Below are 15,553 nucleotides of genomic sequence, written 5' to 3'. Positions count from 1 at the left end.
CCTATTTTATGGCTGTTGCTGCCAGCTGTGTAAGCTATCATCTGGTGCGCATCACTGTTTAGGGGTGATAACAACGGGATATGTGCTTCCCTCTGTGCTGCCTGAAAGGTCACTGGAGCCAGGGGAAAGCCCTGTTGACTGCAGAAGGCTTCAAGTCAGGCTCCCAATAGAGAATCAAGAGTGGAAAGCAGCCATGTGAGTCAATTTCAGAGAATGAGTTAAAATGTGCAAAAGCAGCAGGTAGAAATGAAATTGGGCTGATGGAAGTTGCTCTTGAGACCACTCGACCCTTGCAGCTTTGCATTAGTATGAAGCCACCTTCCCTTGGGAGAGGAGGAGGCCAAGGGAGGAAAAAGCTGAGAACAAAGAGGGAAGAGGAGAGACAGACTGAGAGACAAAGGCAGGAAGGGAACAGACACTCTGGGAGCAGTGGGGGGACCCTGGAAATCAGCAGGGTGGGAGTGGGAAAGGGCAGCCGTGCAGCAGCAGCACTGGAGACCACAAGGAGGGGATGTGGCAAGTGAAAACAATATCAGAAAAGGAAAATAGGACAATGAAATGCAGCAGGGGAGAAAAGAAAGAGCCTGGGGAACTAAGGTTGGCGGAGAAGTTGGCAGAGAAGAAACTGGAGCTGGGCAGCTGATTAGAGATAGCAAGCAGGAGCATGGAATAAGTGAAGAGGGCACAAAAGGGGCAGAAGGAAACAAAAAAAAAGTGATGATAAAGCTCCAGAAGGAACTGGGTCATGGCAAGAAAAAAATAGCCAAAATGCTAAAATACAGAGCAGAAAGGATGGGAGTGGCAAAGGGGAGCAGAAGTAACAAAGGTGAGGCATCAGAAAAGTGAAACCGAAGGGACAGAAGGCGGGGGAAGGTCCCAGAGCGAAAAGCAGCTGATGAAAAGGGAGAGGAATGGTCAGGAGGGCAGCTGTGAAGCCAGGGGACAATAAATAAAAGGGGGTGAAAAACCAGTATGGAACAACGTGGGAATGGTTTTGCAGAACACTTGCCTCATTTCTGCACTGTCACTGATACTCTTTTGGAGCCCTGATTCTTCACAGTTCATCTGCCAGCATGTCACAGCACATCTATCCTGCTAAAAAAGAAACTAAGGCAATGTTAGGCCTCTTCTCTAATCCAAGCTATACCATGTGTCCCACATCCATGTGGTCACATCCAAATGGCTGTCTAGGGACAGCCCCTGGCACAAGCCATAACTTGTAACAGGCCTGGGCACTGTTTGGGAAAGTGCTAGCTGATGTGGGCCAAAACCACAACAGAGCCATATGCGGAGGGTTGTGGAGAAGCGCCTTACAGTAATCTCCTTCAGTAGTGGCAATGCAGCCTTGGTCACTTGGAACCTGAGTCCCTCACTTACTTTGAACGTGCTCCTCATCTCCCCTAGCATCTTTTCCCAGGAGCTGGGGAGCAGGGTGGGACTGAGCTCCCAATAAGAAAACTGGGACCTACCAGGCTAGATGCTGGCTGCATATGCCCTAGCTGTGTCCGCCTCACCGACTGATGTCTGTGTTGCACCGGGAGTTGTGCCAAAAGCCCAGGTATAAGTTGTCCTCTCTTGGTGGAAGATGAGAAGGGGAAAGAAAAAGACAAGAAAGTCCAATGACTGCATGATCATGACATGAAGAACAGCTGTTGATAGAGGAGATGTCAAATTCAACATGGACTGAAAGCCAGATGCCCATTATTTCCTATAGACTGAGCTTTCACTGCACAGCTGTCAGGCTGTAGCATCTCTTGGTGGAATGAGAGGAAAATCCACCAGTGGAAAGGTAGGAAGATGTGGAGAATGGGACATCAGGACAGGAGAGGAGGGAAACTCAGCACAGAGCAGAAGAAAGCAAGTGGAGAAGGAGGATGAGGAGGTCTGGAAGAAGCAAGGAGGGAGCAGGACAGGCAGGGTAACGCAAGCTTCTTACCATGCTTTGCCCATGACTGTGAACCCTAGATAGGTGGTTGGATGAAACCATTTGGAGATATGACACCAGTCTTACATGAGAGGATGCACCTCTGAAAAGCCAAACGAAAAGGGGTGGGTGAATCCTGCTTCCGCTCCACTGCTGTCTTCTGCATGACCAGTGCAAGAAAGATATTGTGCCCTGCTCTGAGGAACTTTTCTGCCTGCCCCATTCTGCTTATCTTGCCAGCACTGTCTTCCCAGCGCTGCATTTTCCCAGGCCCCAGCCTGGAATGCGCTCCTCTCAGACTGGTCCCCTCTTGGTGGCTTTGCAGATTTTGAGAGAATGAGAATGGTCTCTGCCTCCGTCCCAAGGCTGCCCACTAACTGGGCCCTAGTGCATTCCAAGGTGAGATCCCCGCTTTCCACCAGATTCTCCTTCTTGCAAGACCCGTGCTTTGTGGCAAGTTCTTGCTCACATAGCTGGGAGAACACGAAGGATCTCAAGCAAGACCGTTAGCATTGCGTGAGTCTGCCCTCACCCGACACTGCAGCACCCAAGGGACACCTGAACATGCCAAAGCATCGGCCAGTTGACGAGGATCGGTATCCGACGGGCTGCAGCAAGACACGCAGCATCTCCCCCCAGCCCTCATGTCCACTTCCCACGCGGAGTACACATAGAGGAGGGAGTAAAGGGACCCCCGAGCACCCGTCAGCGGGGTGTCCCGCCCCGCGGGGCGGGCTGGGTGCCCCCACGGGGCGGTCCGCGGCGGGGCGGTACCCACGGGGCGGGGCGGGCTGCTCCGGGCCGAGCCCGCCCGGGTGCAGTCCCCGCTCCGCGCCGCGCCGCCGCGCAGTCCCCGCGCTGCTCCGTGGGCCGCCGGAGCCGCACGTCGGGCCGCCCTCCTCTTCCTCCCCACCGCCGCCTCCTCTCGCTATGAATGCACGCCGGGCCCTGCTCTCCGCCGCCTTGCTCGCCAGCCTCCTCTGGGATTTACCTTGCTGCCTCCCGGCTTCCCTCCCCACCGCCTCGGAGATCGCCGCCTCTTCCAAAGGCGGACGGGGCCGCAGGGTGCCGCGGTCCCCACGGGAGAACCGCCCGCGGCAAGGCGGACACGCCGTGGGCCGGGCGTTCCCACGGGCGGAACCCCACGAGTACATGCTGTCTCTGTTCAGGACTTACTCCATCGCAGAGAAACTGGGCATCAACGCCAGCTTTTTTCAGTCGTCCAAATCCGCCAACACCATCACTAGTTTTGTAGACAAGGGACTAGGTAAGTTCTGTCCCTTATCCTCCCTCATGCCCCTCACCGTCCCTCCGGGGCTACGTGCGCCCCTTCCCGCAGCGTTCTGCAGTGCGAGGCTCCCGTCCCGCGGAGTCTGGCCCTGGGGAGGTGGGGAACGTGCTGCACTGGTCACTGGTGTTTCCTGCCTCCTCGGTATCGCAGAAAAGTGGATCTTTCGGTAGATCACAGAATCGCGTTGTTTTAGTTGAGGGCGAACCCGCGGTGCGGGTGCAGCGCAGCGAACTGTCCCGCAGCGCTACACCCGCACCGCGGCAGCCGTAAATGCTGCATACGAGAAACACGCGTGTTCCTCGCGGAGTCGTCACAGGATGGTGGGAAACCCTCCCCAGCTTTGCAGGCGCGTTTTGGGTGTAAATACAACTTCGGGGGAGAAAAGAAAAATCGCTCTTCTGGTTTCTTTGAGTCTGTCGGAGAAAGGATCGCTCTTATCGCTGCGGTTGTAAGGCAAATAGAAAGTTCAAACTGACCGAGGGCAAACATTTGCTGCCTAAAGCTGCTCTCGCCTAGGGTCGCTTTATCGGATTTACCTGGAAGAGCACCAGCCCCTTTGGGAAGCACTAGGGCTGGGACGTAGCCCGCTCCGCTTGCGGGGAGGCAGCCCGAAGTCCAGGTAAACGTCGCCCCGGGCTCCTCTGGGCTGCCCGGACCCGCCGTCTGCTTCGGGGCTGCATCCTGCGTCCGCTGAGCAGGGGGAGCCTGGTCCGCAGCAGTCCTGTCCAGGACCGGCAGTGGGGCCGCTCCCCGGGCCCGCCGAGGGGGGCAGAGGACGGGGAGGGCGGCAGAGCCCGGGACAGGCCAGGCTCCAGGCCTTGTCCCCACTCTCGCGGGGCAGCACCGGTACTGCGGGCTCCCGGGACTCCCTCGGCGACCTGCAGCCCCTGCCGGGGTCCTGCTTTGTTTTTCTCTCTTTGTTTTATCGCTAGTACCGGGGCGGCGGGTGAAGGTTTCTCGGCGATCCGGAGGAACATTTCCCTTCCTCTTTTTTCCTCATTTCTTTTTCATTACCCTGGTTTGTGAGCCATTAAGGACAGACTAATTAACAGGTTCCCAACGCGTGCTATGCATTCTTTCCTTCTCCCCCTCTCCCATATCTGAAGACCCACCCCTCCGCCCGCCCCCAGCGAGACCCTGCCCGTGTACCTGCCGGCGGCTGGCAGCGGCTTCCCCCCGGGACCCAGAGAGTTGAGCACACCGACCTCCCCTCTTCCAGCAGTTTTAGGGCAAAACGCAGCTCAGGGAAAACCGCACGGCTCCCCTTAACTCCAGGAGCCGCTTGCTACCCTAACCGAACCCCAACCACCCCCCTCTGCCTTCCCCCCCCCCCCCCATCCGGAGCTTTCCCTCTCCTCCTCGGACCCACGGCCCCATGGCCATCCCCTGCTCGGGGCCGTTCCTCGCCGCGGAGGGATCGCGGCTGGGCTCTCTCTCCCCCTACCCACCCCCGGTGCCCGTCGCGCCCGTCGGGGCTAGGGAGGATGCGTGGAAGCGCCCACAGTGGGTGCTCGCGGTCGGGAGCGCCCCTGGAGGAAAGAGGCACGGGGATTCGCTTTCCGCTGTCTCCGCGTGGAGGTTGTTGTTTTTCGTTGCTGTTAAACGAAGGGGTGGGGGAAGAGGTCTCGATTTCTAGAAACAGGGTTTACAAAGCTCAGCGGTCAGAAGGAGCTGGCCCGCGTTCTCCGCCGGAAAGGAAAAGGGGTGCTAATTCTGAAATCCGCGGGGAACTAGAGCCGCGCTCAAGATCATCTTATTCTTGATAACGAGAAGAAAGACAGTTAATTTAACAAATTTAGCTCATCTCGCTGCATGGGAGATTCTACTCCGGGGGAAGTGATTTGCTAACAGGAGTCCTGGTTTGATTAAGGAAAAGCCTCACTTTTCCCCATTGATTTTGATTTGATGTGTCACAGACTGTGACCTTCTGCTGGACCTTCTGAGGGTTGCTTAGCATCGAGCCACTGATTGGAGTATTTCAACTCAGTGATCTAATTGAGTGTTCATGTCATAACATATCAAATATTGTCTAGTCTCCCATAATGAAGCGGACCAGCCAATGGCACATCACCAAAAAACTTCAAGAGAGCTTCCGTTCCTCTGAAGTGGTAGCTATTTTACTGCCCACCTCCCCGTGGGCTCCTAGCCCAGTTAATTGGCGAGCTGGAGTTGTGCTGATGATGAACAGCCTTTGCTCAGGGAAAGCGGGAAAAGGGAGGGGGAGTTTCTGTCAATTAATTTGCAGACAATATAGCCGACCAAATTAACCCAATTAGATGGGCTGCTCTTTACCTAAGCGGCAGGACCGGGGGAGGTGGCGGTGGACGTCCCTCCTGCCCTGCCCAGCCCACACGGCATCCTTCAGAGCAGGATTTGGGGGGGGAGAGCAGCTCCGAGAGAAGCACGGAGCAGCTTTTAGACCTGCCTGACGAGAAATACCTTTCCCGCACGGCATGGGCTGCCGTACCTGCGTGTCCGTGGGAGCATCCCACGGGATAGGTAACGCGGCGTCGGCTCCTGTCCGTGACGGCCCCGGGACAGTCTGGCCCAGTGCCCTCGGTGGCGGAGGGTGCGGGCACCAGCCCCGGCCAGGCACCACTCCCCGCCGCTCCTTGCTTTCCTTCCCGCTTGGAGCTAGGAAGATCACTTTCAGGGCAGCTCGAGAGAGAGTAAAGCCTCACTACCGCGTTATACATACACACACACACACATATATATATATATTTCCCTACACCCCCCATGGGTAGAAAAAGGGCGCAGAAAGGGGAGAAGGATTTGCGATTCCCACTTCTACACCCCCTCCCGCCCCCCACTCGCTTCCCCTTGTTACGGTCGCAAGATCAGACAGGACCTAGCTGAATGTAGGAAAATTACTGTTGGCACATGAAGTAACTCATTAAAACGCAGATGGTGCTCTCGCTGGCCTCAGGACCCCCAGCATTGGAGCTCCACAGTAAGGCAGGACAATTAGGAGCTGCAAGGACTCCACCAGGCGGGGGGGAGAAAACAGAGTAAGAGAATGGACCTATAAACAAGCAACTCCACAGCTAGCAAGAAACACGGCACGGCTCGGGACAAACCAAAAACAAAAAAAAAAAAGAAATAGCCGGGGTGCGAGGAGCGCGATTTTTAAAAGGATCTCCCGTGGGAAGCAGATGCCTCAAGGGCCTTTGCCCTCTGCATCTGCGGAGCTGCCCGCAGCCGCGGTACCGCACCAAGCTCATGTGTGCGGACCTTTGAGCTCCGCACCCAAGGGATGAGGAATTCGAAATGGGTCTAGACCGTCTCCTTCTTCCATCCCCGTTTTCTTTGTGCCGTTTCGTGTTCCAGTCGAGAGGCAGCTGGTTCAGACGGGCAGGGGTCCGGCCATTATTTCTCTCTTGCCATTAGGGTCGGGAGGGGGTGAGGACGGGAGGGCAGGACGAAAGGGGGATCCCGTGTGCAGAAGCTGGAGACTGCCCGGCTGTGCATGTGTCAGAAGTAAAGAGAGTAAATCCCACTTGAAGTTCATCTACTGCAACATGTTTATGCAAAACAGCGGGTTTCTGGGTGGACCGAAAGCTGCAATGGAGTGTAATCTGCGCAGCGCCTTTGCCCAGGCAGTGTTGTCGTTGGCAGAAGGAAAATGAAATATAAGCACGGAAGTATTTTAATGGGGAAGGAGGGAATTCACAACTGTTAATTATTTGGTGACCTTGTATTCGATTTGTTTGAGCCTCTTATAAAAACACTAATGCAGACCAGACGGCCGGAGCGCGGCAGCGAGCAGCCGCTTCTCATCCCCGCCAGGCGCCCGGGGAAAGACCTAGTGGCCCGGCCCGGCCCGGCCCGGCCCAGCGGAGCTTCCGCGCCCGCGGAACCGGCAGCGCGGGGCAGGCGGCGAGGAGAGCGGGCTGCGGCTCCGTGCTGCTGCGCCGGGGGGGATCTTGAGGGTCTTTGGGGTTTCATTCCCCGCGACGCGGGAGGGAGCGGAGAAGCGCGGGAGGAACGGGAGCAGCGGCCCCTCGTCTCTCCCCGTTCAGTACCGGGGTTTTCGGGAGGGGGTGGGGTGTGGTTATTATTTTGTTTGGGTTCTTTTGTGCGGGGTTGCACAGTGGGGAGAGCGGTCGGGGACAGGCAGAGCGTTGGAGGACGCAGGCCGCGGAGCTCGGTGGGCTGTGCGCTGCCGCGGAGCCGCTCTGCTAACGAAAAGGAGTCACTAAAGCCTCTCAAGCCATTGCGGTGGCTCTTTTGGGACCCGATCCTGATTTTTTAATTTGACTTTTTAAATCCAGGAGCCCCTCTGCGGGGCTTGCTGAAAGATCGTGTTTAATTTTTTTATTAGCAGTATTTAATTTTGGATTGGTTGGTTGGTTTTGAGGACAGTAGGACCAAGCTTTCCCCTTCGCAGTTGTTAAGCTTCAGCCGCCCGCGGGGCGATGCTGTGCCGCAGCCTGTGCTGATCCCGACCGGGAGCCGAGCAGCCACCCTGAGCCAGCCCGGCCCTGGACTTTCACTCGCCAGACTTGTTCTCCTCCTTGCTTCGTAGTCCTATAAAAAAGAAAAGCAGCTAATCACAGAAATGCTCCTTTCCTCGAGATTTCGGTTCAGGCTGGAACTGAGGTTGAGCGTCCTTCCGTGCACGAAGTCTGGTTTATGAGCGAAAGGGGACTTTTCAGTCCTTGCTAGTTGTGGCTAGATCTGCGTGTTGTGTGCTGTATTCCACACACGTCGCTCAGAAATATCCTCCAAAGAGTCCCCTCACTCCATTTCTTAGCTCTGAGGAGTGGGAATATTCAGTCCGATTTTCTCAATAAGAATAATTTTGCAGGAATGATTTCTCCTCGATAGAAATATTTCAGGTAGTGAAACCGCCGCAAACGGGGAAAGAGAAGAGGACTCGGTTAGTATCTGTTAAAGCAGGTAAAATCTCTCTAGGGAAGCCCCTCTCCGCCTCGGCGTGTCTCCCAAAGGGATGAGGACAGATGAGGGGCCCGGAACCCGCGGGATGTCCGCGGATGTTGCCACGGCTCCTCTGCACCCGAGGGCCGAGGGTCGCTTGCGGGTACCGGGGAAGCAGCGGGAAGAAGCAGCCGTCGGAGGCAGCGGGAGCTGGGCAAGGGCAGGCAGCCTGCCGCGCAGGGACGGGGAAGCGGTGATCAAAGGTGTATCGCAGCCAGGTGCCTCCCCGCTCCGTCGGGAAAAGAATTTAAAGCAAAAGAAAATAATGATGGAAGGAGCCCTCCAGCAGCCCGCTGGGGTTTTGGCAGGGTTGGGAAGGCGTCCGAGGAAGGTGTGGTCTTTCCCGGTTACTCGATAGGGAGGAGAACGAAACGTTTACATCTAATCACTCTGTGTAATAAAAAACCGCGACGAGGCAGGCGCTGGGAGATGCGGAACTGAAACCCAGAGAAATACCACACATGGAGAGTCTGTCCCCCGCTTCCACAGCACGGGTAATGCTCCGAAAGAGATACCTGTCAACCCTGTGACTCTGCAGACAACGTGTGGGAAGCCCCTCTCAATTAGCGGGGATATATGTTTTAATTTCCAGATTATTGTTGAGCGAGCGCCTGCGAAGGGTCTTTAAACTGAAAATGTGCTTTTGGTTTGCGAGTTTAAATATGGCTTGAAAAAGAATTTGGGAATGGGAAAATTCTTCTTCAATGTGGTTTGGGTATAATTTGCAGTGATGTAAAGTTAAGATCTGAGCCCTGATGAATTGGCAGGGAGCCCAGTACCTGATCTGCCATGAAAAGGGAAACTGTGTAGCCTTCGTTAACCCCCCGCTCGCCTCAAAGCCCCGGCTGCCAGCGAGAAACGAAGCCCGGGCAGAAGGAGAGGCTTTGCGCAGGGAAACGTACCAGCCAAGCCACTCATTTACCGTGAAATGATGAACCCGCCGCCACCGCACAGCGGAGGGAAGCGGGGGGAAGAAGGCGAGAGGCGGAAGAAAGGGGAGCCTCGGCTCGGCTTGGTCCGGCTCTGCTCGCGTTGCGCAGGTCTCGCTGGCTGCCCGGAAGCTTTTGGAATGGCAGAGCGGAGCAGGGCTGCCCTCGTCATCCACCGCTGACACACGTTGAAACTCCAGATAGATATACCCCCTTCTTCTCCCGCTCCGTCCAACTCCCAGTGTTTTATCTTCTCCCGAAAAAAATAAACGGAGAGTCGAAATAAAACTAATGCTTACAGCATAACTAACATTCATCTAAATTAACGTTACAAATATAAACACACCTCTCTGGTGCATTTCCCGCAATGTGCCTTTCTTCAGCCAGGCTGGATGTAACATGACTTTGCTGCTCTCTCCGAGTATTTCGGTAACGGGAATAACGGTAATGACAGCCTCAACTGGCCCGAGAGAAAGGCAGATCTCGAACTGGCTGTGAGAAGCCCCGGGTTTCGCCCCAGCCGCTCCTTGGATCTAAAGCAAAACTGAAGTGAACAAGCCCCCATGCCTGTGTGCTCGTCTCACGCAGAGGAGGGAACAGTCCGGGTATCCCCCACCCTACCGCCGCTGTCGTTCTTTGTATGCGTGGAGAGAGGCAGCTTGGCTGGAACAAAGGGTTCCCAAACCAGACCGAGCTTTCTCCGGCTTGCGGAGCTCCGGAGGTACCGTTTTCCCTCCCCGCCCTCCACTGCTTTTCCCACCCTCTCGACGGCGCTGGGAGCTAGCCAGTACTGGTTTAGGATTATGTATTCATCTGGAATTATTAAGTTACGAGAGTGAATAAATAGCTTTTATCTGATCGGATTCAAAGCTGCTTATTTGAAACAACCGTCAGCCCTGCCCCTTTTTCGGAGAGAGAAGCGGGAGCCGGCAGCTGCAGAGGGAGTTTTCCAGCGCAGAGTCGTGCTGCCTGAACCCAGCCTGGGGACCCGCTTGCCCGGGGTCACATTTCTCTGCCATTCTGCTGTGTCCCCAGCGTGCCATGCCACCGAGCCAGCCGGAGTCGTCGTGCGACTCTTTCAACCTTCGCCAAGCTGGAGATTCGTAGGATGCTGCTGGGGAGAGCGCTGTAGGCGTACCCGCTGAGCAAGCCCTTGGCACCCGCAGGACCGGAGCTGGTTCTTTCCGTCCCCCCTCTCCCAGCCTTCCTTTCCGACGCATGACAGGTGTCTGCAGACCTTTTATAAACCGCTTCAGCAGCGGGACCCAGGGGAGTTCAGCGTCTCCCCGCCTCCCTCCCTTCTAACCCGCACGCCGAGATGTCACCCCTGAAGGGGCCGCCTCACAGCCACCGGCCTGGGGAGCTCGGTGGGGGGCTCGCTGCTACCTCTGTGTCCCCCTATCCCCCGGGAAAGGGCTGTCCTTTTTTTTTTCCCCGAAAGTGACCCTGTTCCTGCACCCTGGCAGGAATTCGGGGTCCCCACGGTCGGGGCACAGGCTGGGAGTAGGACGGGGAGGAGAGGAGGAGTGGTGTCTGCCCCGGAGGGACAGTGGGCTGGAGGCAGCGCTACCCCACCTCCACCGCATCACGACAGAGAGAAGCAAAGCGGGCGAGCATCTTTCTTTGAAACCAAGCCTGACGCCCCCCGTCTCTCTCCAGAAAAGAGATGGTTTAAAAGTGGAGCTGCGCCCAGGCCCGTCTCTGCCCACATCCCAAAGCAGGGCATAGGCGCTGATCTGGTTTCTTCGACGGTCGCTGGAGCCGTTGGAGGAAGGCGGGATACAGATTGAGGATCCAGGAGACCCGTCTGCACCATGTCAGATACCCGGGCATCTGACAGACGCTGGGCACAGGGAAAACCAAAGGCGAGGAGAAGGAAGAAGGGGACCCGAACGTTCTTGCCCGAGGGATTCATATCTCTTCTTTTTGAATCCCCCAGTTCTGCCCGGGACTCCCTCGAAGAAGGAGGCAATGGCTTCAGAGCTCTCCTGAGTTCCCGGATCCACCTCTCTCGCAACCCAGCCCCCGGGCCTACTGGCCCAAGCATGTGCAAGGGGGAAACACTCTCAAATCCACAACCGACCCATGGGCCAAGCCCTACTTCATCCTTGCAGCACTGCCGAGATCGTCCAGCTCTTTTGGGCAGCTCTCTCTGGATTTCAGTTTTCTTTCCAGCAGCTCGATAGAGCAGCTGCTGTCGTCACCTGCGGCTGTGACATTTTTCGGGTTGTGTGTATGTTTCTTACAGACTCCCTCCGCGCCCCGCGGGAGGGATGAGCGGCCGGCGGGCTGCCTCCCGCTCCCGGCTCTGCGCTTCTCGCCGGGGAAGGAAATCGCCCATCCAGAGGCGGGAGGCGGAGGCCGGGATGCGGCAGGCCCGGGATGCCTGGAGCGTCTGACCCATTTTCAGGACCTGGTGGCTGAGGGGGGTGCTCCGGCCCCTCCGTAAGGGTCCGGCTCCTGCCAGTCTTCCGAAACGACCCTCTGGGGAGAGGTGGGGACCGAGGTCGTGCTCCGGCCTCCTCGCCTCGCGGACAGGGCAAGGGGCCCGACGGGCACCTAGCTCTGCAGCCGGAGTGCCCGGTGTGGCAGGGTCAGGGGGAGCTGCGCGGGCAGGGGGTTGCTCTTGGCCGGCGGACGGGCTCCCCCTTGGGTCCTGTGGCCTGGCTGCAGGGCAGGTCTTTTGCCCAGCAATTCCCCCTGGCACTGCTGCACTCCACTCTGCATCTCCCTCTTGGCGTGTGGGGGAACGCAGCGGACTTTCGAGCATGCTATTCTGCTCTGAAGCACATTAATTTTTACATTGCCGTGGCGCATCTGAAGGTCTTGGTTTGCATAAATCGTACCCCTGTTCCTCCTGCCCCGCAGGAGGTTCCTCCAGATATGTCAGGTAGAACCGAAGTTGTGCAATACAGTGATTAAAATCGCAATGACCTTTGATATCAATAAATAACAGAGGGCTTTAGTCTCCGTTTCTACCCCTGGAGCGGGCTGAGCTTGGAAAAGCGGCCATGGGCTGCTGAACAGAGGCTCCACTGACACTTTTACTATTGAGATCTACACAAGCTTTACTAGCTTCTGGGGAAACCCAGGGGCTTTGGGAATTCTTGTATTTGCTGGGTTATAAACATTTTATGGGAAAGCAGCTCAGGGGAATCTGGTTTGCTTTCTGCTCTGCACCGCGCACACCAATGTGTCAAAAAAGAAGTCCAGGTTTTTCTCTTGGACGAGAATATATATGTGTATATATATGTGTGTGCGTAATGTACACAAGCACACAAACACTGACGGTCCCACACTGGTGGCAGGGCTGATGGGCAGAAGATGTGCGTGGAGCAGGGGCTGCTTCTGGTGTGGGAGAATGGTCTTATATTTGGTGCGGGTCCTTCCATACCTCCTCTCTCTTCCATCTTCTTCCTTTTCTTCTTCTTCATTTTTCCTCTTCTCATTTTTCTCATCCTTTTTTTTTCTTCCTTCTTGTTCTCAGTGTTCTTGTTATCCTTCCTTCTTCCACTTTCTTCTTCTCATTTTTATTTTCTCTTGATTCTTCCATCTCATTCTTTTCTCTGAATTCCTCCTTCTCCTCCTTCTTTCTCCTTTTCCCCTCCCTCCCCCACGACCAGCTCAGCCCTGGCTCCCAGTGGAGGCCCGGGTACCAGACCGGAGCGGGCCCGGCGGGTGGCCAGGGGGTTGGCGGGCAGGAGCTGCCCTCGGAGACCTCTCGGCAGATCCCCCCTGAGCGCAACTGACTGTAATTATTTTTTATCTCGCAGACGATCTCTCGCCCGCTCCCTTGAGGCGGCAGCAGTATGTGTTTGATGTATCGACCCTCTCGGAGACGGAGGAGCTGGTGGGGGCCGAGGTGCGGCTCTTCCGCCGGGCGTCCCGCGCCCGCCCGCCGCCCGCCGCCCTGGTACATATGCAGCTCTTCCCCTGCCTGTCGCCACGGCCTCTGGACTCTCGCGCCCTGGACCCGCGGGCGGCCCCGGCCGCCGACTGGGAGGTCTTCGACGTGCGGCAAGGCCTGCGGGAGCAGCGGCCGTCGAAGCGGCTGTGCCTGGAGCTGCGGGCCTCGGCGGGCCGCGGGCCGCCGCGCTGGCTGGACCTGCGGGGCCTGGGATTCGGGCGCCGGCCGCGACCGCCGCAGGAGCGGGCGCTGCTGGTGGTCTTCACCCGCGCCCGGCGGCCCAGCCTGCTCGGGGAGCTGCGCGCCGAGCTGGGCTCGCCGCCGCCGCCTGCTGTCCGCCGGCCGCCGCCCCGGCGCCAGCGGCGCACCGCCTTCGCCAGCCGGCACGGGAAGCGGCACGGCAAGAAGTCCCGCCTGCGCTGCAGCAAGAAGCCACTGCACGTCAACTTCAAGGAGCTGGGCTGGGACGACTGGATTATCGCCCCGCTGGAGTACGAGGCCCACCACTGCGAGGGGGTCTGCGACTTCCCACTGCGCTCCCACCTGGAGCCCACGAACCACGCCATCATTCAGACCCTCATGAACTCCATGGACCCCAGCTCCACGCCGCCCAGTTGCTGCGTCCCCACTAAATTGACTCCCATCAGCATCCTCTACATCGACGCGGGCAACAACGTGGTGTACAAGCAGTACGAGGACATGGTGGTGGAGTCCTGCGGCTGCAGGTAGCGGGCGGGACACCCCTCGGGGCTGCATCTGGCAGAGAAGCGCCGGCGGTGGCGAGCGGGGACGGCCCGCGCCCGCCCGGAGCGGGCTCGGCGCGTAGGGGAAGGGCGGGCGCCGGTTCCCGCGGGCGGCGGGCGTCGGGCAGCGCCTGCCCTTGACTGCCGTGCGGGGAAGGGAGAGAGGGCAGGGCAGGCGGCCAGGCCCCGCCGGGTCCCTTCCCCTCTTTCCCCCTCTCTTTCCCCCTCTCTCCCTCCCTCCTTCCCTCTCCCGGGGTTTATCTGGCGATCTGTCCTCTTCCCTCCAAAGGTGAAGGCAATTTAACGAGTACAAAAAGAGTCGGGGGAGGGAGAGGGAGCAGACCGAGCCCTCTCTCTGAAGTTGCTCTGAAGAGGGCTGCTTCATTTCTGCCCTCTTTCACATTCCTGCAAGCTTACCAGCCAGAAATAGCCTCCGGCCCCCACCCCCAAAGGAAAAAAAAAAAAAAAGAGAAAAGTTAAAAAACAAAAAAAAAGCTCAAGATTGTAATTACCAGTTAGGTTTTATTTTAAGACAGCAATGAAAAACTGTGAAGAGCGAAGTGTTACAGAAAGCACAACCTGGGTGAATGGAAAGGAAACTCCCTCGAATTTCAGGAACAGCGCAAGGATGCCATTGCCAGGTCTCTAAGTAGCTCTAGCTCGGCAGCCCTCGCAACCTGCAGCAGTATTATACGCGAATGGTGTGCTTGAAAAGGCGTTCTAAGTAAGATTCCTGTTTCTTTCCCGCCTTTGGTCTCAGCTGCTGCTTCACCTGAGGAAAGTGCACTTCGAAGCACGCCTAGCCCTTTCTTAATGTAACTGTTATGTTCGTAGTTTCAGGCTTTTCCCCACTGAGTTTTAGAGTCGTCTTATTTGGTTTTGCAGAGCTGGTGAAAAAAAAAAAGATTAAAAAAAGAGAAGAGAATAATAATATAAAATGCTAATAAAAAGACTCGACCAGGAGCAATAATTTAAAATGCACATTTTGCTTTGGATGCACTGTTGTTCATATAAAAGTTGTAAATATTTGTTTATTTAAACAGACTGAAAAGTGCAAAATGGAGATGAACAACATGCATTTTTTTTTAATGTACAAAACATTATATGCACTCGAAATGTTATAATTTCTAATATTTTTAAAAGTTTATATTTGAGTTGTACAGAATTAAGCATTAATCAAATATTTCATCCTTACTTAACATTATCATTTCCTTAAGATATTATTACAAGATTTAAGTTCTGTGCTAATAATGGAAAAAAGAACTTTTTTTTTACTGTCTACCTCACTATAATGCAAGTATTTACAACTCTAAAGTTATCTGAGGTAAATTAATATTCAGAACATTTTTACAATACAACTTTACTGGACGGTACTACAACTATTACTGTATTATTAAACATTTCTTTTTCCAAAAAGTCAGCTTGCTTTTATATGTTTTATTATTTGGTTAAGTAATGCTGAGTTCTTAAGTAAACATTAGCTCCAGTTCTACAAATGCTGCAGAATTGAGTTGGAGCAAGTGCCACTTAGAGATGTACCTGAAACCATTCCTCCTATCTGAAGACTTTTTGTACTCTCACAAGATCTTTAGTTTCGTCTTTGGTATATGCTGGTGGCTCAGAGCTGCATTATGTTTGTCTGCATTTCATGCAATGATTACTATAAATGGGAGAACGCATTAAGGGGAAAAATTCAGACAAACCTTTGTAAATCTCATCTGTACCGGGTACGTTTATATACACTGTATGATGTTGATGAGCAAAAGACAATGAATGTTTTATAAATGATATTTATTTTATTGCAATGGGTAATATATT

General features: G+C 55.4%; 1 protein-coding gene across 1 annotated transcript; it reads left to right on the top strand.

Annotated features, from left to right (window-relative positions):
* The first annotated feature begins 2,753 nt into the window (after positions 1 to 2,753).
* Positions 2,754 to 14,613, top strand: GDF6 (growth differentiation factor 6). Its single transcript, XM_057400503.1, has 2 exons — positions 2,754 to 3,191; positions 12,859 to 14,613. Exons 1-2 carry the CDS (start codon positions 2,855 to 2,857, stop codon positions 13,719 to 13,721), a joined length of 1,200 nt encoding a protein of 399 aa, XP_057256486.1. The 5' UTR covers positions 2,754 to 2,854; the 3' UTR covers positions 13,722 to 14,613.
* Positions 14,614 to 15,553: the final 940 nt, after the last annotated feature.

This window comes from Pezoporus wallicus, unplaced genomic scaffold (assembly GCF_028554395.1).
Source record: "Pezoporus wallicus isolate ANWC-B61680 ecotype Strahan unplaced genomic scaffold, APGP_CSIRO_Pwel_v1 contig_7985, whole genome shotgun sequence".
Lineage (NCBI taxonomy): Eukaryota > Metazoa > Chordata > Aves > Psittaciformes > Psittacidae > Pezoporus > Pezoporus wallicus.
The sequence above is the reverse complement of the archived record's forward strand: the minus strand, read 5'-3'. Positions and strand labels throughout refer to the sequence as shown.

Coding starts and splice junctions, on each gene's coding strand:
- GDF6 (XM_057400503.1), top strand. CDS start 2,855: ATGAATGCACGCCGGGCCCTGCTCTCCGCCGCCTTGCTCGCCAGCCTC. Junction 3,192..12,858: donor TTTTGTAGACAAGGGACTAG/GTAAGTTCTGTC, acceptor TTTATCTCGCAG/ACGATCTCTCGCCCGCTCCC.